The 23,829-nt window shown below is 39.7% G+C and overlaps 1 protein-coding gene across 4 annotated transcripts in view; it reads right to left on the bottom strand.

The window, feature by feature from the left end:
• Positions 1-23,829, bottom strand: part of Dmc1 (DNA meiotic recombinase 1) — a 39,139-nt gene continuing 15,310 nt past the window's right edge. For 3 of the 4 annotated variants that reach the window (XM_040754138.1, XM_040754136.1, XM_040754137.1), the window contains exons 8-14: positions 22,956-23,028; positions 19,191-19,282; positions 18,687-18,760; positions 18,451-18,565; positions 17,445-17,505; positions 3,602-3,718; positions 1-954 (exon numbers count right to left, since the gene is read on the bottom strand). In XM_040754138.1, the coding sequence (XP_040610072.1) occupies positions 885-954; positions 3,602-3,718; positions 17,445-17,505; positions 18,451-18,565; positions 18,687-18,760; positions 19,191-19,282; positions 22,956-23,028 (602 nt within the window). In that variant the 3' untranslated portion in view covers positions 1-884. The remainder of the gene's footprint in view (positions 955-3,601; positions 3,719-17,444; positions 17,506-18,450; positions 18,566-18,686; positions 18,761-19,190; positions 19,283-22,955; positions 23,029-23,829) is intronic. The other variant, XM_040754139.1, reaches the window with a different exon arrangement.

Here is a 23,829-nt window from a genome sequence, read left to right as displayed (position 1 = left end):
TACTTTGAAAATTAGATTTTATTTCAGACAATCACATACACACAAATTCAATGTTCTTTCACAAATTCTGAACACTCTGTTCTAGATCTTACATTTAAATTAGTTCTAAAATTTTAAAGCATTTCAAATTTTCTACCCAAAATATAAAAACATGCTTTTTTTTATTCAATGTCATATAGCCCAGGCTAGTCTTGAATACACCGTGTAGTTAAAGCTGCCTAGGTCTCCCAAATATTGAGATTACAAGTGTGTACCACCATGCCCAATTATCATAATAGATTTTTTTCAAAGTCATCTCAACTTGACAAATCAAATTACTTAAAAGTTGGCTTCTTACTGTTTTTCTTCTGTTACTATAAGATGAACATGCGGGCTGCAGTGTGAAGACAAACAGCTCCTTGGTGTACTCTAAACATTCCCCCTTACACATCTCCCTCTGGGGAACAGCATCCGATTCCATAGGTCATCGGTGCTACGTCCCAGAAAATGCTGGATGGGAAGTCTGGGGAATGGGGCACCTCTGAGCTCCTTGACTTTCTGTGTGCTCAATGCCTCACTTCTCAATGCCTCACTTTGAAAGACAGAGGAAGGGCATTGAGTTCTCCTTCCCCATACCTGACAGGCACATGTATGCCTATGTGTCTATCAAGTAATTCAAGAATATGTATGCATATTTCTGAATCAACATACAGTGTATATATAGTTGGTTACATATCAGGCTGAAACTTTTAAGATAAATATAAGCTTTAAATCTCTTTTTCTGACTTTCCTTTAATAACACATGAAAAAAAAACAAACTTATTTCAAGATGTAAATTCAAGACTGCTTTTCCATTTCTCCAGCCCCTAATAAGCACCAAGAAGCAATCTGTACCAATTTCCCACCTACTCCTTGGCATCCCCGATTCCTCCAGCAGTTATTGCGAAGGTGGCTTCATTTTCAGGCATATCAGGGCTACAGAATACAAGGGAACAGAAGTTTATAAAAAGCTCTGTTTCCATAAATACTGTGCACATGTCACAGTCCTCACGTTCCCATCAGTCTGAGTCTCCCGAGACACTGCAGCACTGGTACAGCTAAATGTGGACTACAGAGCTTACCTAGCAGGGCTGTCAACCCTCGCAAACATTTGTTAAACAACTCTATATAAAGTTTTGAATGTCAAGAAAGATTACCCCCAAACTTGGAAACAGGCAAATCAGGATAAACTGGGAGTTCTTTCAGGGTAGTTTGAGGCCTGTGGTGCAGATCCTGTGAGGCTCGTCTGACTCCTTAGGGTACACCTTTCTACAGGCTCTGCTAACATGGTGGAAGTGTCTGTAAAAGGCTTTGGGATAAACCAGGAAAGTCCTAAGCACCTGCAATGGAAAGTCTGTTGTCTAGTACATCCTTCCCTTCCTTTACCTAGTTCTGTAAGGGTTCTGTACATCCTGAATTGTCATTAACTACAAGTAGTGCACTCTATTTGTTCACAGAATATAAATTGTGAAGGTAGAACACCATTGACTACTGAACTATAGATATTGACCCTTTAATTTTTTCAAAACAGGGTTTCTCTATAGCTTTGGAGGCTGTCCTGGAACTCTCTCTATAGACCAGGCTGGCCTCAAACTCACTGAGTTCTGCCTGCCTCTACCTCCTGAGTGCTGGGACTAAAGGCATGTGCCACCACTACCCAGTGATATCGACCCATTTTTGATCAATTGATTAATTTCTGCATTCCCTTTTTGACTAACAAATGTATGGTACTTTGAGTTTTCTTTTGATTTAGTTATAAAACCCTATAATGTGACTTAAAGGTCTTTGATATGGGCTGGTAAGAAGGCTATCAGATGAGTGTGTGTGCAGGCAATGCTTGCTAGCTGTGTGTATGATATGTGAAAGCTAGAGGTTCACATGGGGTATGTGACCCCACCTCATTCTTAAAATTAGTTTTTAATTTTATGTTCAATGTTTTTTGTCATTGGTGTCAGATCCCTTGAAACTGGAGTTATAGACAGTTGTGAGGTAACATGTAGGTACTGGGAATTGAACCCAGGTCCTTTGGAAGAAGAGTCAGTGCTCTTAACCACTGAGTCATCTCTCCAGCCTCTTGACCTCATGTTTTAAGACAGGGTCTTTCCTAAATCTAGGGTACTCTATTTCAGCCATACTTGCTTAGCAACCCCTAGAGTTCTCTCGTTCCCCCAGTGCTGGCATTAGATATACACACCATACCCAGCTCCTAGGTGAGTACTACTGAGGCTCCTCCAAACTCAGGTCCTCATGATTGTACAGCAAGCTCTCTACCCACTAAACTATCTCCCCATCCTGAAGAACACAACATTTGATCAAAGACTTGAGGAGAGAGAAAGATAATCAGGCAAAGGCCTATGTAGGGAGGGTTATTCCAGGTAGAGGAAACAAGTGGGCAAATCCTCTAAGGTAGAGCATGCCTGGCAGTGCCTTCACTGGAGGACCACAAGTCTAAGAGCAGCCTTTGCTATATAACAAAATTTTGCTTGAAAAAAAGGGGATGGGAGTGGGAAAGATCAGTTGGTAGAGTTCTTGCCTCACACTGCTTGCAGCCCTGGCTTCAGTCCCCAGTACTCCATGGAACCAGGACTGATGGTGCATGTCTGCAAGTTTTCAGCACTCGGGAGGAGAAGGGAGGAAGATCACAAGAAGCTCAAGGTCATCTTTGGTTGTATAAAGAATTTGAGGACAGCCTGGGCTACATGAAACCCTGTCTCAAAAACAAAACCATGTGAGGTAGAAGCACAGAGCAAGGGAGGATCAAGGAATGAGTATAAGGTGATTCATGGGGCTGGAGAGCTGGCTCAGAGGTTCAGGGCACTTGGTGCTTATGAGGAGCTGATTCAGTTCCCAGCACCATGAACACCCACCCACATAGCAGCTCACATCTGTCTGTAAGTTTCTAGAGTTCTGATGCTCTCTTTTGGCCTCTGTCAGTACCAGGGATGTACATGTAAAGACATACATTCAGGCAAACAATCATACACATAAAATAAGAATAAAAATTTAAAGAGCCATTCATAGAGTGCTGTGTAAATGGCTACAGAAACTTGGGTTTGGGCCTAAGTTATGGGAAGTCTGGTGGGTCCTTTGGCAGGGCAGCAAGTGCTCTCAATTGCTGAGCTACCTCTTCAGCCCCTAGTTTTGATACCTTAAGCTCTGATCTAGTTTTGCTATTTTGATATAAGATGTACATCAGTTCACACTCTCTAGCCCAGGCTAGAATTCCACCTGGAATTCACTGGGCTGATCTTACCTTAATAGTAATCCTGTCTCAGTTTCCAAGTGCTGAGATATGACATGAGCCACCACACCTGACCTGAGTCAAGTTTATGGAAACTTGACATGACTAACCTTGCTGACAATTTACTGTTCTGACTCCTTATTGAATTCGCAAGGCTGAAACAACCTTGTAGGCCAGTAAGAATGGCTGGAGGTGTTTACCTTAAATATCTATCTGTAGGAGGCCTGAATGAGACATGCTTAAGTTCATTCATTTGTTAATTCAATGAATAGTCTCTCAGGGCTAGCAATTCAGTTTAAAGGCATGTGCACAAGATCTGAAGAAGAATAAAAAAGTATATACCTGTCATAAATCTTGGCAATCCTCAGTTCTCCTCTTCCCTTCCGCAAGCTTATTCTTGTTGTTGAAGCATGAGCCAGAATGTGTCCACCAACGGGTTTCTTGGGATCTGCCTGGAAGCTGAATTAATAAAACATTTCTTCAGGTTTCATTTGGATAGATAGTAATATTTGCAAGGAAGAAGCAGCCTCTGTGAGTGAATGGCAGGGATGAAGAAGGTGTGTATTCTTTGTGTGTGTATAAGGATTTCAGGTCAACCTTAGGTGTGCCTTTTTTTCTGTCTTGGAAAAAAAACTCCTTATAAACTACAAATACTGGTTTGATTTATTCACCAGTTCATTTATCAAAAATATTTATTATTTGTTTTTATTTTTGGGGGGTGGTGGTGGTGGTTTTGAGATGGGGTTTCTTTGTGTAACCCTGGCTGTCCTGGAACTCACTCTAGAGACCAGGCTGGCCTCAAACTCACAGTGATCCACCTGTCTAGGTGTGCGCCACCACTGCCTAGCCAGAAATGTTTATTAATGGTTTACTATGCACCAGGCACTATTTTAGTCTGGTGAATAAGAATTATCTAAGCTAGGTAGATGAAAGGCTAAGGCAGGAGGATTGAAAATTCAAGGCAAATCTGGGCTACATCGTGAAACCTTATCTCTAAATAGGTAAATAATTAAACTGCTAAATTTTCTCCTTGAGGCTTTGTAAAAAAAGTAAATTGTGAACTCCCCCTCCCCTCTTCCTCTGTGATGCTGTGGATGGAACCCAGGGCCTCACACATACCAGTTAAGTGTTTTACTACTGAGCTCCATCCCAATTCGAGACAGCCTTTCTTGTTTATAAATTTTATGGTGGATTCCTTCAATGTTGTACAAGTTGTGAATGTGCAGTGAGAACAACATTAGAAATATTTCTGTTGTTGTCCGAAGTTTATTTCTATAAATATGGATGTTTAAGGAGTAAGGTCTTAAAGGTGGGTGCAGTGGTATGTGTGCACACTCTTAGTGCTGAAGAGGTGGAGGGTTCCTAGAGTTTGCTGAATTGGCAAGCTCCAGGTAGTCAGTGACCCTGTCCCAAAATTAAGGTGGAAAGCAACTGAGGAAGACACCTGATGTCAATCTCTGGTATGCACACACACGTGCACACATCAATGCATACATACATGAGTAATTGCACACACACACAAAAAGGTAAGCTCTTATCTATGTCTAGTTATGGTGATTCAAAAATCATATTATGACAGAAAAGAAGTTACAAATACTATTGGTATTTATCTTGAAAGATACCTGGGAACTAACATTCCCATTGTTAAGAAGTGAAAAATTCTTTAAAAAACAGAAGTTTATTTAGTTGTTTTAAAGTTATGTGGATGTGGATGTGTGCACATGGGTGCAGTTGTCCATGTAGGCAAGAGGTGTCAGATTCCCTGGAGCTGGAGTTACATGCAGTTGTGAACCACCTCAAGTGTGTGCTGGGATCCAAAGCCAGATCCTCTGCAAAAGCAGCCATTTCTATCCCTGAAAGTATCTTAATAACCCTAATGGCAGTGCTTCACAAAAAAATCCTAGTCACAAAAGACCTCAACAAAGTACCACCAAATTGAATTCAGAAAACCTGAAAGGAGTATACAGCTTGATCATTTAAAACTGACTCCAGGAATGCACAGGTGGTTCAATAAGGCAATCACCAACTTATTGTATTAATACAGTGAAGAAAAAAACCTAAACATGATTATCAACTGGAAAAATAAAAAAATGTAATAGCCACCAGTAAAGGAAAGTAAGCATAAAAGAATAAACATCTTATATTTGACTAGAATAAACCGTGACATAGCATAATTGCTTAACTCTGGGAGAACATGGTTTCAAGTCAATGTAAACTGGGCTTGTTCCATGACAGTGTTCAGGGTTTTGGGCACTCAAGTTTGAGTCTTGGTGTACTGAGGATGTGGCTGACTGGTGTAAGATTAAATACATAGCCTGTAGGTTGGTAAGAAAGATAAAACTGTTAAGACTACAGAGTTCTAGGGCTAGACCAGGGCTGCTTATCTAGGATAGTGTGAAATTGCTGAAGATTCAGTAGTAGATGCCAGGCGGTGGTGCCTGCCTTTCATCTCAGCACTATGGAGGCAGGAGCAGGCAGATGTCTGAATTCATGGCCAGTCAGGCCTACAGAGCAAGTTCTAGGACAGTCAGGACTACAAGGAGAAACCCTGTTTTGAAAAATGAAAACAAACAAAAAGATTTATTAGTAAGTCATAGGAACAAGAACAGGTTCTTTAGTCTGTCTGTCTGTCTGTCTACCTACCTACCTACCTACCTACCTACCTACCTACCTATCTATCTATCTATCTATCTATCTATCTATCTATCTATCTATCTATCTATCTATCTATCTATTGTTTGTATGTTTATGACACAAGGAGTTGTTAGCTGATGTGGGTGCCAAGAATGGAACTCAGGTCCTCTAGAGCAGCAGGAAGTACTTCTAATTGCTGAGCTATCTTTCCAGCTCCACAAGGACAGTTTTAGGTGAAATTCTATGAAGAAAGCAATAGCCAGGTAGTTGAGGATAACAACAGTCAAGAAACAAGAGGCTAGCTGCTCTATTAGGAAGCTGAAGCCATGGTATAGGTAGGGGAAAAAAGCCATCTCAGTTGGATGAACCAGCTCTATAATGTTTGCAGATAAATGTCATATTTTTAAAATTGATTAATTTTTATGTATACTGGGTTTTGCCTGCATGTATGTTTGTGTGAGGATGTCACATCCTCTGGAACTGGGGTTACAGATAATTGTCAACTGCCATGTGGTGCTAGGAATTTAACTCGGGTCCTTTGGAAGAGCAGCCAGAGTGTCTAGTGCTCTTAACAGCTGAGCCATCTCTCCAGCCCCAATGTCACAATTTTTAGAGGAGCATCTCTGAATTTTCTAGGTCACATGGCCTGTGGGTATTACCTCATGGTCTCACATGAACCCCACGCTGTACAGAGTTGGTTCAGAAGGGCTGATAGTATTATTAACTGAGCTATGAGCTCTGAACCTATAACAGTGATTTATGCTTTTTAGAATGTATTTCCTTGGGAATGGTGGCACACATCTTTAATCCCAGCACTTGGGAGGCAGAGGCCTCACATGAGCCCCACGCTGTACAGAGGCACCCCTAGCATCAGAAAGGGAAAAAGAATCCCTCACTGTTATTTAAATAACCCCTATTCATCTAATGTCTAGACAAGTATGTGTCACATGGAGGTCTTTCATAGACACTGAGAAGATACTTTGGCTCTCCCAGATGTAGGTCTTTCTGGATATAGGCTTGTAAAGTCTTTTCAAAGAAATTATACACAAATGGCCCTTGGAGAGAGTTTAAAATGTGGCACACATCTTTAATTCCATCACACTAGAGGCAGAGGCAGGTGGATTTCTGTGAGTTCAAAACCAGCCTGTATAAGGGAGTTCCAGGCTAGCCAGGGTTACATAGTGAGACCATATCTCAAAGATAAAATAAAATTTAAAAAGAAAGGCAAATATAAAAGAGACTGTTTTCCAGCTCTCCCAGTTGAAGAAATCCCCCTGCTGGCTGTTCTGGAAACCTGTCCACAAGTGGCACAGTGGAGCTTTTAGATAAAAAGCCAAGATTTTTTTTTTTTTTTTTTAGCAAATTACTGTTACTAATGTGACCCCCTGCACACCAGGGAAAAGAGGTCCTATTGCCGCTTCTTGATGGCTCCAGGTGTAGAGGCTGAATTTTAATCAATGTCATCCCTGCAGGCAGATAGATGATCTATATTGAGAAATTACTACAGACTTTTAAAAAATACTGTGAAAACACATAGGAATGATATTATAGCTACAAAAAAGTTATCAAGACAATTCAATTGAGATTATATTTAATCAAAATAGACTACAAAATAACATCAGCTTTAATTTTGAGTTTCAAGCCAATTTAAATTTTGTTTGCTTTGTCAACAATCCTGTGCACAATTTGTATATGGAATTTATAGCCCTAAACATTTATTATGAAGGTCACCAACACTTTGACAATCTAATAAAAGATACAGAATCTAATCAAGCAACATGAACACATATACACAAATATGTAAAATTTTTATATAAGGTTAGGAGTGCCATTGAACCTCCCTTCTGACATACATGATTATGAATAATAACCAAAATTTATTGAATCCTTACTATATTGAAGATATTCTTGTAAATCATCTATACTTCACATTGCTCAGATTTAATATTAATAATTTGGATTAAAAATTGGATTCTGCTAGACGTCTATGTATAGGGAGATTACACTCCCTGGTCACATGAACTTCCAATGTAGCTACATTTTCTTTATCAGACTAGTCCTTTGTCTTTTCGCTGAGTCTTATAAACTAGCTTATGTTCCCCTGGGAGAAGAATTCTCTAATCCAACCACACTTCTGCTTAAAGGCTGAGGGCCCTGAACAATGGTCATTTTACTATAATAACGAGTGCATCCCTGCAAAGTCTCTGGGGTGGCAGCATGCTGGTTTCCCCTCTGGCAGTCACAGCTCTGATGTGTTGTATGGTTTATGAGCTTTTGAATTAGACTTGAGTTTTAAGTCTGCTCGTCAGCTCTGTTACCTCAGGAAAACTGTTTAACCATTCTGTTTCTGACTTTTCATGGGAAATAATAATGGTACCAACTGGTAGGACAACTTGTAAGAAAAAGATGAAATAATTCAGGCAAACTGACTACAGCTATTATTTATCTGCTTTCCTATTCTTGACTCAAACATCTACTACCTACTTACTTTACCCAGTCTCTTTCATAGTAAAATGAGGGGAAAAAATGGACTCCTGAACTTTTGACTGTTGTAAGGACTCAAGATACTAAGATAACTTATTGGGAGCCACTGTGTACTAGGAACCATGGTTGCTCATTGATACACATTAGCTCTACCCTGACAGCAAACTTATCATATAAGATATCCTCAATAAACTGCAGTTATTATTTAACTAAACAGTTCAATTTTTTTTGAGACAGTGTTTCTCTGTATAGCTTTGGAGGCTGTCCTGGAACTTGATCTGTAGACCAGACTGGCCTCGAACTCACAGAGATCTGCCTGTCTTTGTCTTCTGAGTGCTGGGATTAAAGGCGTGTGCCACCAATGCCCAGCTCTAAGCAGTTCAATTTAAATAACCATCTTTCAATGAAATATAATCCAAGACATTTTTCTTAGTGTCTGTACTTCCTGACTACTGCAGCATTCACAGTCTTGAGGTGACATACAAGAAGGTGGCATAGCACCCCACATTCCTCCAGAGGGCTTTAATTTACATCTATTTCTGACCAAGTTAACAGCATCAGAAAGCCTCCCACGTCCCTCTTATAGTCCTTTACATTTTCTTCTCTCCTCTTTTCCTCTTTTCTTGAGAGAATGAGGGAGCAGGTGGGGGTAGATACTAGGAATAACTTTGGTTGAACAGGGCATGGCATACTCTATTATTCTGATCTTCCAACTCCAAATTAGCAGAGGTCATGAAGAATAGTTCTGAGATGAAACGGGATAGGATGGGAGGACACAGTGTGACTAAGAAGCATCAACTTCTTTTCTTTCTTGTAGTTTTGTGGTGGTGATGGTGGTAGTGGTGGTGAGTACTGAACCCAGAACTTTGTAAACCATGTCTCTCTTTTTGCTTTTTGTGTTTTGAGACAGGGTTTCTGTGTAGCTCTGGCCATGGGATTAAAGGTGTGCGCTACCACTGCCAAGTATTAACCCAGAACTTAGTGCATGCTAGGTGTGCTGGCTATTTTTATGTTAACTTGACACACGCAAAAGCCATCTGAGAGGAGGGAACCTTAATCAAGATAATGCCTCCATAAGATCTGGCTATGGGTAAGTTGTAAGGCATTTTTTTTTTTGAGACAGGGTTTCTCTGTGTAACTTTGGAGCCTGTCCTGGAACTTGCTCTATAGACCAGGCTGGCCCTGAACTCACAGAGATCCACCTGCTTCTGCCTCCCAAGTGCTGGGATTAAAATCATGGGTCACCACTACTGGCAGAATTTTCTTAATTAGCAATCGATGGGGAAGGGCCCATTCCACTGTGGGTAGTATCATCTCTGGGCTGGTGACCCTGAGTTCTATAAGAAAGCAGGCTGAGCAAGCCACGAGGCAGTACCCTTCCATGGCCTCTGCATCAGCTCCTGCCTCCAGGTTCTTGAGTTTCTTTGAGTTCCTGTCCTGACTTCCTTTAGTGATAGACGGTGATGTGGAAGTGTTAGGGAAATGAGCCCTTTTCTCCTCCAGCTTGCTTTGGTCATGGTGTTTCTTCACAGTAATAGAAACCCTAACTAAGACAGTAAGCAAACACCCTACTACTAAACTACATCTCCCTGCCCAAGGAGCATTAAGTTCAAAGTCAAAGATGTATGGGGCTCAAATCCTGACTTCCTTAGTCTTAGCTGTATGATTAGGCAGACACTAAATATTTTGAGCTGCCTACTTTTAAACATTAAGAATATGCATAATACCATCTTAAATTCTGGTCAGATTGTAGATTCATAGTCATGGGCTAGGGCAAGTCAAAGGCACAAAGGGACTCTTGGTGCTTTTGATTTGCAGGGTTAAGGTGAAAATCTGAGAAGGGGTCCATTGAGAAGATAAAGGCTGAATAAAACAGAATGAGAAGGCTTTAAAATAAAGGAAATGTGGGAAGGAAAGAATACAGCCAAAAGAGAATTTTTTTTTTGGTTTTTCGAGACAGGGTTTCTCTGTATTGTTTTGGAGGCTGTCCTAGAACTTGCTCTGTAGACCAGGCTGGCCTTGAACTCACAGAGATCCTCCTGCCTCTGCATCCCAAGTGCTGGGATTAAAGGCATGCGCCACCAATGCCCAGCTCAAAAGAGAATTTTTGTTTTTGTTTTTTCGAGACAGGGTTTCTCTATGGCTTTGGAGGCTGTCCTGGAACTCACTTGGTAGTCCAGGCTGGTCTCGAACTCACAGAGATCCGCCTGCCTCTGCCTCCCGAGTGCTGGGATTAAAGGTGTGGGCCACCAATGCCCGGCTTCAAAAGAGAATTTTTAAGAGAAGAGTTGGTTTATTAAAAAGAGTATGGCCAGGTATGGTGAGATATGTTTTTTAATTCTAACACTCAGGAGGCAGAGGCAGACAGACCTGAGTTTGAGGCCAGCCTGGTCTACATAGTGACTTCCAGTCCAGCCAGGGCTACATAGAGAGACCCTCAGACAAAATTAAGAAAAAAGAAGTTATGTAACAAATTTTGTTAGCCAGGCATGGTGGCACATGCCTTTAGTCCCAGCATTCAGGAGGCAGAGACAGGCAGAATTCTCTGAGTTTGAGGCCAGTCTGGTCTACATAGCAAATTCAGGACAGCCAGCATTTTCTCTAAAAGAAGAAAGAAAAGGAAAGTAGGAAGGAGGAGGAGGAAACAGTAGTAGTTGTTGTTATTAAGTTATATATCCATTTTTTTCTGTCTACTCTCAAAATATGCACACATAAAAATTTAAAGTCTAAGCTGAGTGGTGGTGCACGCCTTTAGTCCCAGGAGGCAGAGGCAGGCAGATCTTTGTGAGTTCGAGACCAGCTTGGTCTACAAGAGCTAGTTCCAGGACAGCCTCCAAAGCCACAAAGGAACCCTGTCTCAAAAACAATTAAAGTCTACACCCCCCTAGTCTTTTGAAACTAGAATTCTTATCTGGTGGGGTAGGGTGGGAAAAAGTGCAACCACATATTGAGACTGTCTTCATAGAAAACACAGGAAGGTAGAAGAGGGCTGAATTCCATCAGGGTCACATGAGAATTATATAAGATTATGCAGAATGGATGAGGTTCAAATAATCTAAACACTGCATAAGAGCACTATGCTAGTGACCCTAAACATATTACTTCTTCATTTAAGCTGACAATGTGAGTCATAGGTTGATGTGCTTAGTGAATAAGCTATACATTCACAAGGCTGAAAATGTTCTGGATAGCTTTTTGTTTAAGAACCATGGACACACAGAAGTACATGGTGACATCATGGTCTCTCTTGCTGCTTATTTGCCCTGGTGTGCAGCTTCTCAGGCTCATTCTCTGACTTGTTATCTCTATGATCCATCGACTGGATAGTTGCAGCCCAAATGTCTGGATCTGTAGCCTCATCTAGGCGCTGCTGCTCTGCTGTATCATACAGCCACTGCTCGCCTCTATAATTTAGTTCTTTTTTAATACGATGTGACATCAAGTATAATGCATGGGATACAAGCCTCAATTATTGTCAGTGTACTTGGGGATTCATACCAATTATAGTGATATTTCTCTGACAGGCTCGAGGCGAGCTGCAGCTTGGAGTTCCTCAACACCGAGAAAACAAAGATATTTTATTTATGGGAGGGTTTCTGATAGCATTTTAAATCCTTTAGTTTAAAACGGTCCCTTTTTTTTCATTTAGCTGTGGCAATTTTGTGCTTTACATGAAGACATGTATTTAATCTGTACTGTTATAATTTAATATACTTCAGAACACACTAATTATAGTGAGCCTTGTTTTCTTACAGCTTTGCTAGATGGAAGAAATGTTTCATAGCAGACTTACCCAGCAAAAATATTAGGCTTTAGTTACCTTCACTGGCTCTCTGTTTAGCTTTCTTCACTATAAATCTCTCCATTCTGCCTCCCTCTCCATTTATTCCCTTTCTGTCACCTCTCAAGTCTTCCTTCATTGTCTTACAGGAGTTAAATTCAAGATGGTTTTACTCTTTTTGAAACTTTTTACAAATACAAAAGAAAAGAACCTCTATCTGACCTAATTTCCACTGATTTCTTTTCCCTTGTAACTCTAGAGTGACAGTTTTGGCCTCTTCAGTGTTCCCTCCCCACACCTGAAGAGAGAACAGTGCTCTTTAACTTGTACTGCTTTATCTGAATGCAACCCACTTCCTCCCTCTGAGCCAATGAGTCATTTTCTCTTTTTAAAGCAAGCCTTAAAAATCTTCCATTTCTCTTTAGTTTAAAATTAATCTCTTTGTGAAGTACTTCATGTCCTGTATACAAAAGACACTCCATAGAGAAAAGATTGCTTTAGACACTCAAGGACTATACTACAGATGATGTGATGTGGGGCATACCAAGACTTTAAAATGCTGAGTTAAATAGCAAAACAGGTATCATTTATCTTTATTCTTTATGGAAACAAAGGCTTTTGTCTCTTTTGTTTGCTAATGAGGTTTTTTGTTTTGTTTTTGTTTTTGTTTTTGTTTTTCGAGACAGGGTTTCTCTGTATTGTTTTGGAGGCCTGTCCTAGAACTCGCTCTGTAGACCAGGCTGGCCTCGAACTCACCAAGATCCACCTGCCTCTGCCTCCTGAGTGCTGGGATTAAAGGCGTGTGCCACCAACGCCCGGCTGCTAATGAGTTCTAAGAATCTTGTTACCTAGTAGATTTAGGAGATTTCTTTTTTTTTTTTTTTTTTTTTACGAGACGGGGTTTCTCTGTATTGTTTTGGAGGCTGTCGGTCCAGCCCGGCCTCGAACTCACAGAGATCCACCTGCCTCTGCCTACCGAGTGCTGGGATTAAAGGCGTGCGCCACTACCGCCCGGCTATAGATTTTCAATAAACATTTAAACTTATGGTTGGTTTTCTCCTCAATCTTTTATTTATTTTTTGGAAGGGAGATTGAACACAAGGCTCCCCACATGCTAAACACACATCCTACCACTAAGCAATACTTTCAGTTCCCTCAGTATTTTAGCTTTCTTTTTACTATTTACATAGTTTATATTTTCAACATTAGTTATTCCCTTTAGCTAAGCAGAAAATACTCATAAAAGGTATTGAAAAGTGAGAGAAAAATCAAAATGCAAAAGATGCAGCAGTTTGCTACAGTAAACTTTTAGATGCCTGAAGAGGGCTGGAGAAATAACTCAATGGTGAAGAGCATTGGGTGCTCTTGCAGAGGACCCACATTTAGTTCCCAGTGCCCACATGGTGGCTCACAACCACCTGTAACTCCAGTTCCAGGGAATCTGGTGCCTTCTTTTGGCTCTATTAGGTACCAAGCATATATGTGCTACACACACATACATGCAGGCATTCAAACATATAAAGCAAATAAAAATGAATGAATAATTTTTAAATGCCTAAAGAGAAGCACATTAATTTCAGCACAACTTAGAGAATTTGCACAAATATATCAAGTATATGTTACTACCTGTGCCTATGTCTCATTTTATATACACCTAATAGAAGCATTACCCTGGTTTAAAGTAAAATCACCTTGTTTTGCAACACTGGAGCAATGATTAATTTAGACAAGATTTATCGACTGGTGCTAAAGCAAATGGTGAAAGCTTATTGTAAAATATGATGCTACATCATCTGAGTATCACCCATAAATTACTGAATTTCCAAGAGGTGTTTTTGTGTCTTTTCTAATGAAGAACTCCACACCATGTATTTATTTTGTCTAATTGGCTGTGCTTTTTGTTAGTTTTGTATTTTTCAGACAGGGTCTCACTATGTAGATAGAACCAGCTGACCTCGAACTTATAGATCTACTTGTCTCCTCTTCCTGAGTGCTAGGATTAAAGGTGCACATCATCATACCTGGCTCAAGAATACTAGCTTAATGACATGGTCAAACTTAACATCTTGGGTTTTGGTTGTTGTGGTTTTGTTTTTTGAGAAAGGATTTCACTATGTAGTTTTGCCGGGCCTGGAACTTGCTATGTAGACCAGACTTAATGAGGAAAAACAATCAGGGTCAGCTAGATAGCTCAGCAGATAAACACACCTGTCACAAAGCCTAACAGTTTAATATTCAGAAATACACATGGGTGGGCTGGAGAGATGGCTCAGAGGTTAAGAGCACTGACTGCTCTTCCAGAGGTACTGAGTTCAATTCCCAGCAACCACATGGTGGCTCACAACCATCTGTAATGAGATCTGGTGCCCTCTTCTGGTATGTGCAGACATACATGGAGGAAGGATGTTGTATTAATAAATAAATAAATCTTTAAAAAAAAAAAAGAAATACACATGGGTATAGTGGAAGTTGGCTTCTCCAAGTTGTATGTATGTATACATAAACAAAATGTTTTAAAAAATTTTTAATCAACTTCAAATTGAGGGATACTGAAAATAGTTGGCCTGCTTTTCAAAAATGTTATTGTCTTAAGGGACTGGAGAGATGGCCCAACAGCTAAGAACATATACTGCTCTTGAAGAGGACCTGAGTTTGATTCCTGGCACCCATGTTGAGAGGTTCATAAACTGCCTGTAATTTTAGCTCCAGGTGATCCAACACCCTCTTCTGGACTCCATAAGCACTTGCACTCACATATGTATATACCTCCACACAGACATACACATATGCACATGCTTAAAAATAAAATAAATTGCTGGGCATTTGGTTAATCCTAGCACACGGGAGGCAGAGGCAGGTGGATCTCTATGAGTTTGAGACCAGCTCAGTCTATAAATTGAGTTCCAGGACAGCCACAGCTGTTACACAGAGAAACACTGTCTTGAAAAACCAAAACCAAACAAACAAAAAGCTAAAAAATAAAAAAGTAAAAATAAATCTTTAAAAAATTTAAACCAAGCCGGGTGGTGGTGGCGCATGCCTTTAATCCCAGCACTCAGGAGGCAGAGGCAGGCGGATCTCTGTGAGTTCAAAGCCAGCTAGGTCTACAAGAGCTAGTTCCAGGACAGCCCCCAAAGCCACAGAGAAACCCTGTCTCAAAAAACAAACAAAAATTAAACCAAATATCAGTATCATAAAAATCTAACAAGGTTGAGAAGCTATTTTGATTAAAGGAGACTTAGAGATTCAGTCAGTACGTGTAATTCATGCCCTCAGCTAAGAACCTTGAACCTAAAACAACTTTTAAAGAACATTGTCAGAACAACTAGAGAAAATTGGATATTAGATAGCGTCTTTGTTGATGTTAAACAGCATTTGTCAATTGTTCTGTGCTTATATGAAGGAGAATGTCTTTTGTTTTAGAAGACATATGCTGAAGTGTTAACTTGTGAACTGTTAGTTCACAAATAATACTCAACAATCAGAAAATTCTCAAATGGACATATATGACTGTGAGCATATAGATAAACAAAAAAGATTTCACAGATGTGGATGCCAACATGCATGTACATGAGTGAGAGAGAGAGAGAGAAAGAGAAAGGGAGGGAGAGAGAGAGAGAGAGAGAGAGAGAGAGAGAGAGAGAGAGAGAGAGAGAGAGAGAGAGAGAGAGAGAGAGAGAGAGAGTATTCCCACTGGGGAACCTAAGAGAAAGGGTGTGTGTATGCACTCATTGTGTTAATCTGCAAATTTTCTCTGGTTAAAAAGTTTTCTTAGTCAAACAGCAAAGCTTTTGAAAGTCATTATGAACTCAGGGTTATTTGGCTGCTTATTCAGTCAAATATTCTGGATGGTGATAACAAACCTTCCTTTGAATTTTATGCTTTCACAATCTTATTTTAGTTCTCTTTGCTTTGCTATTCCTTGCCATCTTTCAGAGAGCCATTGTACTCTTATATGTGGACAAATAATTCAGGAAATTCTGAATATGCTTGTGCAACTGACATTGTTTCTATGAACAGTAGACTTTGTGTGTGTGTGTGTGTGTGTTTTAAAGATCTCTCTTGTATATCTAATCAAAAGCCTAATTTTTGTTTTTGGTATAACAGTCTTTTAATGTTTTTGGAATTAAGCTTTATCTGTCTAAGATCATTTTCTTTTTTAAGATTTATTTATCTATTATGTACACAGTATTACAGTATTCTGCCTGAATGTATGCCTGCATGATAGAAGAGGGCACCAGATCTCATTACAGATGGTTGTGAGTCACAATGTGGGTGCTGGGAATTGAACTCAGGAGCTCTGCAAGAGGAACCAGTGCTCTTAACCTCTGAGCCATCTCTCCAACCCCGATTTTCTTTTTTGAGACAGGTTTTCACTGTGTAGCCCTGGATTTCCTGGAAGTCACTCTATAGGCCAGGCTGGCCTCACACTCACAAAGATCCACTTGCCTCTACCTCCCAAATGCTGGGATTAAACTGCCACCACCCAGCTGATCATCTTCTTTTTTAAGATTTGTTTTATGCGTACAAGTGTTTTGCTTGAATGTATGCTTGTATGTGCACCACATGCATACCCAGTGCTTGCGGAGGTCAGAAGGTGTTGGGCCTGGCATTATGGATAGTTATGAGCCACCATGTAGGTGCTGGGAATCAAACCCAGGTCTTCTGCAAGAGCAACAAGTATTCTAAACTGATGAACCATCTCTCAAGCCCCTAAGATCTTTTTCTTATTTGTCCTTTAATACCTCTTTGTCTTATATCAGAGCAGGGCCCCTAATACTGATAAAAATTGTTAAAACTCTGCTTTATTCTATAGAGAATACAGACAAAGAGGTTCTGAATAACAAATGACCACTATGTGCAGTTCTGAAGTAACAGTGCACAGACAGTGCAATAAAGTGATTTGAGATACACCATGCCCATATCAAAGCTGACTACTATTATTCTTGGTTTTTGTTTCTTATTTTTTGTTGTTGGTCTTTTGGTTTTTCGAGACAGGGTTTCTCTGTATTGTTTTGGAAGCTGTCCTGGAACTTTCTCTGTAGACCAAGCTGGCCTCAAACTCACAGAGATCCGCCTGCCTCTGCCTCTTGAGTGCTGGGATTAAAGGCGTGCGTCACCAACACCTGGCTTATTGTTCTTGTTTTGAGATGAGGTTTACGACATAACCCAATCTGATTCTGAGCTTAACAAACCTCTTGCTTTCATCTCCCAAGTTCAAGGTTTACAGTGTTATCACACCCAGATAAGGTTGATTCTGTCTAGGTGATTTTATTCTATACTTACGTCATAGTTGCTCCTGGATCTGCAGTCATTTGATTGGTCACAAAAACAGCAACATTATATTCTGCATCAAAAAATAAAATTAAGACTCTAAGAGAAGGGCAATAAAAATATAAAGTTCATTGTTTAGATTTCAGTTTAGGCAGGGTGGTGGTGGTGGAGGTGGTAGTGATGCACACCTTTAATCCCAACACTTGAGAGGCAGAGGCACGTGGATATCTGTGAGTTCCAGAAAAGCCAGGTCTACAAAGAGAAACCCTGTCTTGAAAATAAAACAAAAAGTAGATTTCAGTTTAGGAATCCTTTTTTTTTTTTTGGTTTTTCGAGTCAGGGTTTCTCTGTGTAGCTTTGGAGCCTATCGTGGCACTTGCTCTGTAGACCAGGCTGGCCTGAAACTCAAAGATCTGTCTGCAAGTGCCACCATTATCCAGTCTAAAATCTACCTCAAATGGAATTTTTTTTTCAAGACAATGTTTCTCTTTGTAGCCCTGTCTGGTCTAGAAATCACTATATAGACCAGGCTGGCCTTGAATTCAGAGATCTTCCTGCTTCTGTCTCCAAAGTGCTAGGATTAAAGGCATGTGCCACCATGATCAGCTTCTTATTTTTTATTAGTAATAAAAAACTCTAAAAGTCATCATTATTGCTGTTTATATTAGAATCAATTTTAGTTTAAATAATCATTTAAACTTTCAGGCTGGAGAGATGCTCAGAGGTTATGAGCACTAACTGCTCTTCCAGAAGTCCCGAGTTCGATCCCAGCAACCACATGGTGGCTCACAACCATTGATGAGATCTGGTGCCCTCTTCTGGTGTGCAGGCATACACACTGGAAGAACACTGTATACAAAATAAATAAATAAATAAATCTTAAAAAATCATTTAAACTATGAAAGTAATTGAAAATGTTATGCTTCTGACACCCTTCTGAGCTTCTCTGCAAACTATACTATAGCAGACATAGTCAACAGATGCTATGTGATACTACCATTTCATTTTAAAGATCTACCTTCTGAGATTTTTTGGAGTCGTGACAACATCTGGGCCAATTTTTGCTGCCTTTCAGCCAATTCTCCACGGCCACTGAAATCCACTCGAAAAAGTGCCATTATTGAGTCAATGATCTGTGCAGAAGTAACATAAAACCAAACACGCATTTTAAAATAGAAGGAAGACGACTATTTAAACAGAATAGGAAAATATGGTAAATAGCTCTGCCAGTGAACATTATTTAAAAGCTTGTACCAATAGTTTGAAAATGCCAGCCTCTTCGTGAAACTTGGCTGCTACATAATCAAGTAACTCCATCTGATGCTCACCTGACGGGAAAGACAGAAAATGTTACAGAAGCCAGAAGCAGAGGCTAAGTTCATGTATGTGTTTCTGAGAGACAGGCAGAGTTCTTCTTTTCTTCTAATTATACTAAGAACTGCATATACTGCTTGAACATATATGGCAAATGGTACTCTGTTGCTCTGGTTGGCTTTAGTTTAGTGGTAAACCACATGCCTAGCATGTCAATCCCAGCACCACAGGGGAAAATAACTGCTACTCTACACTTCAGAGACAACAAATCAAGAATTCAAAGTTTATTCTTGAGAACTTAACAGATGATATTTATGGACTAGTTTGCAGAAAATTTAAATAAAATAAGGAAACAGATGAAAATGTTGTATCATCAGATGATAAATTAGTGTTGTCAACCTTCCTATAACCCAAGCTTAAAATATAACTGTACAGGGCTCTTACTAGTATAGGCACGTGCATAGAGTACATTGTCCAGTACTGCATCGTGGTCTACGTTGAAGCGATCAGCAATGTTACGAAGGCGATCTGGACGGCTAGAGTGTGCCAAGATTAAGGATCCAATAAACCAGTTCCAGAGAATGCTTAGTTAGCTACAAAAAGTAGCACTGAGTGAGTAAAACAACTGAGATGTAACAGTGTATCTGCAGAAGCATTCTGGATACTAGTTATCACTTAAGGACTTCCAGAGCCCCTTTTCTAAAAGTGCTTCAAAACACCTTAGGTGATTGTAGGAGGTCACAGAGAATAGTAAAGCAGAAATTAAATAATACGTTTAAAAAATAAGTTTAGAAGCTAGTTATGATGTCCTTATTTTACAAGGACACTGATGAAGAGTTTTGGCAAATAATTTAGGATTATGCAGCAGAATAGCTAGAGAGAAAAACTAAAAACTAAGGTTTTGAGTCTCTTTTGTTTGAAGCTCTATAAAAATAGATCTATTCTAGAACACCAATGTCACTGAGTTATAATTCAAGTAACTTCAAATTCTTCATTGGCTCAAAATAAAATAGCTTCACATTCTACTAATAATGTGTGGCAAAAATTATAAATTTGATTTATAATTTAGACCTCAAGGGTCTAAAAAGGACCTGATTTGATTAAGCAGGTTTTGTTTTTGTTTTTTATATACCTTCTAAAGAAGTTGGTAGCTTTCTGAAATTAGCAAATTCCTGTATACCCACAAAGGTGCCCTGGAAGATGCTAATAATCATTAATAAATAAACTACAAAGAATATGGTCTTTAGTGACCCTAAAAGTATTGCAATAAATGAAAAAAACAAAAATGCAAGTCTTTAGTTTTACTTTTTTTTTGCATTGCTTATAGAACATAAACCATTGCCAGGCAGTGGTAGCATAAACCTTTAATCCTGGCATTTAAGAGGCAGAGACAGAGAGATCTCTGTTGAGTTTGAGGCCAGCCTGCTCTACAGTGTGAGTTCCAGGACAGTCAAGGGTACACAGAAAAACGCTGCATCAAAAAAACACAGATCGATAGATAGATAGATAGATAGATAGATAGATAGATAGATACAGACAGATAAATGAGTAAGTAAATAAAATAAAAATAATCCCAGCACTCAGAGGCAGAAGCAGGTGGATATCTGAGTTTGATGCTAGCCTGGTCTACATGAGTTCCAGGACAGCTAGAGATAGAGAAACCATGTCTTGAAAAACAAAAAACAAACAGAACAAAACAAAACCACAAACAAACAAAAGAGTTCAGCTTACACTAAGAGGAAATACAAATAAATCTAGAAGTATTTACTGATTACTACATGGATCTGATGACCATATTCACCCATTATCAGTGCAAAGCATTATAGAAAACAGAGTCATAAGAATCTATTCCCTAAGTAAGCGTAAAACTTTTAAAGACAAAATATAAATATAAGAAGAAAAATATCAAGAAACTGTAGTATAGGGACCCCAGGAAAATAACATGAGATTTCCCTCCTGAATTTCCCTTTGCTCTTAACTGTTTTCTTCCTGTCTTGATAAAATCTAGATTGCTAACCTGCAGGAGCCATTCCTCCCTTTCTGAGGAGCACCCTTAGTCAATTCTTTCTGAAACTAGCTGGACTCCAGATGAGTCCCTCTTGATACAGCTCTAAACATCCCACTCTCCTTTTCCAAGTCAGAAGATTCCTTCAGAGACTACTTGTGCCCAGATTTCTCAGCATTGTGCAAATAGTTCTTGACTTGTTTTTCTTCCACAGGAGTATTTTTTTTTCCAAGCTAGCCTTAGCTGTCCAGGAGCTAGCTCTATAGACCAGAGTGTGGCTTTGAACTCACAGAGATTACCTGCCTCTGCCTCCTGAGTGCTGGGATTAAAGGTGTGCACCATCATCGCCGGCACCACCAGAATATTTTTGATAATAAATTCTACAATAGTTCAGGAATGACAAGATTTTCTGAAATGGGTAATTCCAGAAAATCAGAATGAGCAGGTCTTGATATGAGAGGCTTAACAACATGTATGATTCAGTAAGATTATGACATGGGGATAAAGGAAGCAAATCCCCTGTAGGATGGAAAGCAACATGTGGATTTCTCTATGACCAGCCAAACTGATAGTCACAAGAGAGCAAAGCGAGATGCATTTCAGACATGTCAAGTCTGTTTTTACCACCTTGATCACCTTTCTGAAAGCACCGCTTAAGAAAGTGCTTCAGCCCCTTTAATCCCAGCACTCGGGAGGCAGAGGCAGGTGGATCTCTGTGAGCTCGAGGCCGGGCTGGACCGACAGCCTCCAAAACAATACAGAGAAACCCTGTCTCGAAAAAACCAAAAAAAAAAAAAAAAGTGCTTCAGCAAAACAAAAGAAAGATGCTCTGGGGGACTTTAGAGGCCTTGATGACAACACAAAAACCTTCATGGCCTAAAGAATACTAATGTGTGTTTTCCAATTTCTAACGTGTTTAGCAGGCTGGGATTAGGCTGGAACATTGCATGCCTTTGCCTCTGATTACAACAATGCTGAGAAATAAGCCAAGGGAAGAGGCTGGGCTTCACTGTGAACAGCTTTAATGAAGCTATGCAGATCTTGTATCTTCTCAGTCTGGTGCCTCCTCAAATCACTGTGTAGGTCCAATTACATATTGCCTCCCTCCCTTGCTGTCTCCCTGGAAGATGCCTCCGTCACCCCAGACTCCACTGCAAATGTTCCCTAGAACTAATTCCCAACTCCACTGATCTTTCTCATCTGCTCTCTTTTCTTCACACTTCATATTTGCTTGTGGTCCACAACCAGACTTCCTCCTACTTTCTCTGACTGTACATTCATTTTACTTGTCTTCACAAATACAAGCCCATGTCAAAGTTGTAAGTTTTCTCTACACTCTCTTTAGTTAATTCGTCCACATCTCTAACTCCTTCCTTTCCTCAGAATTTCCAAGCCATCAGTGCATCCTCTTACCCCTCAAATATCAGTTGTCCTCAGCACCATTCTGCTCTCTGCCTAGATGAGACCTGGAGTCACCCTCCTTTGTCTGCAGTTTCCCTTGTTAATGTTTCCTGTCCTTTTCTGTTGGTTTTTTCTTCATTTGTTTGTTTTTTGACACAGGGTTTCTCTATGTAACAGCCCTGATTGCCCTGGAACTTACTATGTACCAGGCTGGCCTCAAACTCACAGAGATCTGCCTGCCTCTGCCTCCTGGGTGCTGGAATTAGAGACATCCACTACCATGCCCAGCTTCTTTTTGCTCTTATTGCTTCCAACCTAGTAACATTCCCATTTTCCTAGATTTTTGACAAAATATCTAATTGACATCCACCATCTGGTTTCAAAGTCCTTCATGTCTTTGACCCAAATCACTTTTCTAGCTGTATACTCTGGAATACTTTTATATCAATCAAACTGTCATACTCTCTGTGACACAAATAGCTGTGACCCTTTCCTTCTGTGTATTTAAAGCCATTCAAGTCTTTCCTTCTATTGAGGCAAAACCTTTGGATATGAAGTTTTAAAAATGATTAAGATACAATTTCATCTCATGTGTGTGTTTTGTCATTTTGCATCAAACCATGAAGAGAAGTAAATCAAGCAGTGATGTGAGTACTTGGTCAACACTGCTGTTCCCTTGGCTTTTGTCATTATTGTTGGGTTACTAGGATCACTACAGAAATGATACATCAAGACACATTCTCTTTTGTCATAACATTGCTCTACCACACTGCCCTGGGGCCTTCTTTAAATAAAAGGGTTACAAAGTATTTTCTGTATCAATGAAGATAATCTTTCCTCCTGAGTAGCCGCCTGCTCCTGGAAGTTGCGCTGTCACTAGGGAACAATTAAAAATTAATATTAACAGGAATGAATAAACTTTGCAGAAATAAACACATAAATTAACCTTAAGTTTATGCTGGTTGCAACTCTAGTAAACTTAGCAAAGAAGAATGACCTTTTGGCTTCTAAAAATTGCTGTATTTCCACCTCAGTAACCAGTAGTAAAATAAGTACAATAATTTAACTGAGAATTTTAATACCTCTCACAATAGGAAATGTTTGTCAAAGCCAATTCTCCCAACTAAACAACTAGAATTTATGTTACTAATTTTATTTTCATAATAATCACAAATATAATTTATGCTAAGTAATTCATTTTATTTACCTTTCAACTACTGTAACATTTAAATGCATTTACTTTGCATGTATACATATGTATGTGTATATTGTAGGCATGTGTACCTGTTCCTGTGGAAGTGCACATGTACAGCATCTCACACTGAATGTGAAACTTATTGATTGTGCCAGACTGGCTGGACAGCAAGGGCCAGGAATCTTCCTGCTTCAGTCTCCCCAGTACTGTGATTATAAATGTGTGCTGCAATGCCCAGCTTTTGACAAAAGTGATACAGATGCAAACTTAGAGCCTTATAATTATATGGCAAGCACTTTTCTCAACTGAGCTATTTCCCTAGCCCAAGTATTTACCTAAAAAAAATCAGATTCTCACTATATAGCCAAGGATGACCTTGAACTCTGATCCACCTCTCCAGAGTGAAGATTATAGGCTTGAGCTGATTTATACAGGGTTGGGGAATTGAACACAGGGCTTCATGTATGCTAGGCACAACTCTA

This window comes from Mesocricetus auratus, unplaced genomic scaffold (assembly GCF_017639785.1).
Source record: "Mesocricetus auratus isolate SY011 unplaced genomic scaffold, BCM_Maur_2.0 Super-Scaffold_100010, whole genome shotgun sequence".
NCBI classification, from domain to species: Eukaryota; Metazoa; Chordata; class Mammalia; order Rodentia; family Cricetidae; genus Mesocricetus; species Mesocricetus auratus.
This window is presented reverse-complemented; position numbering and strand designations above follow the sequence as displayed.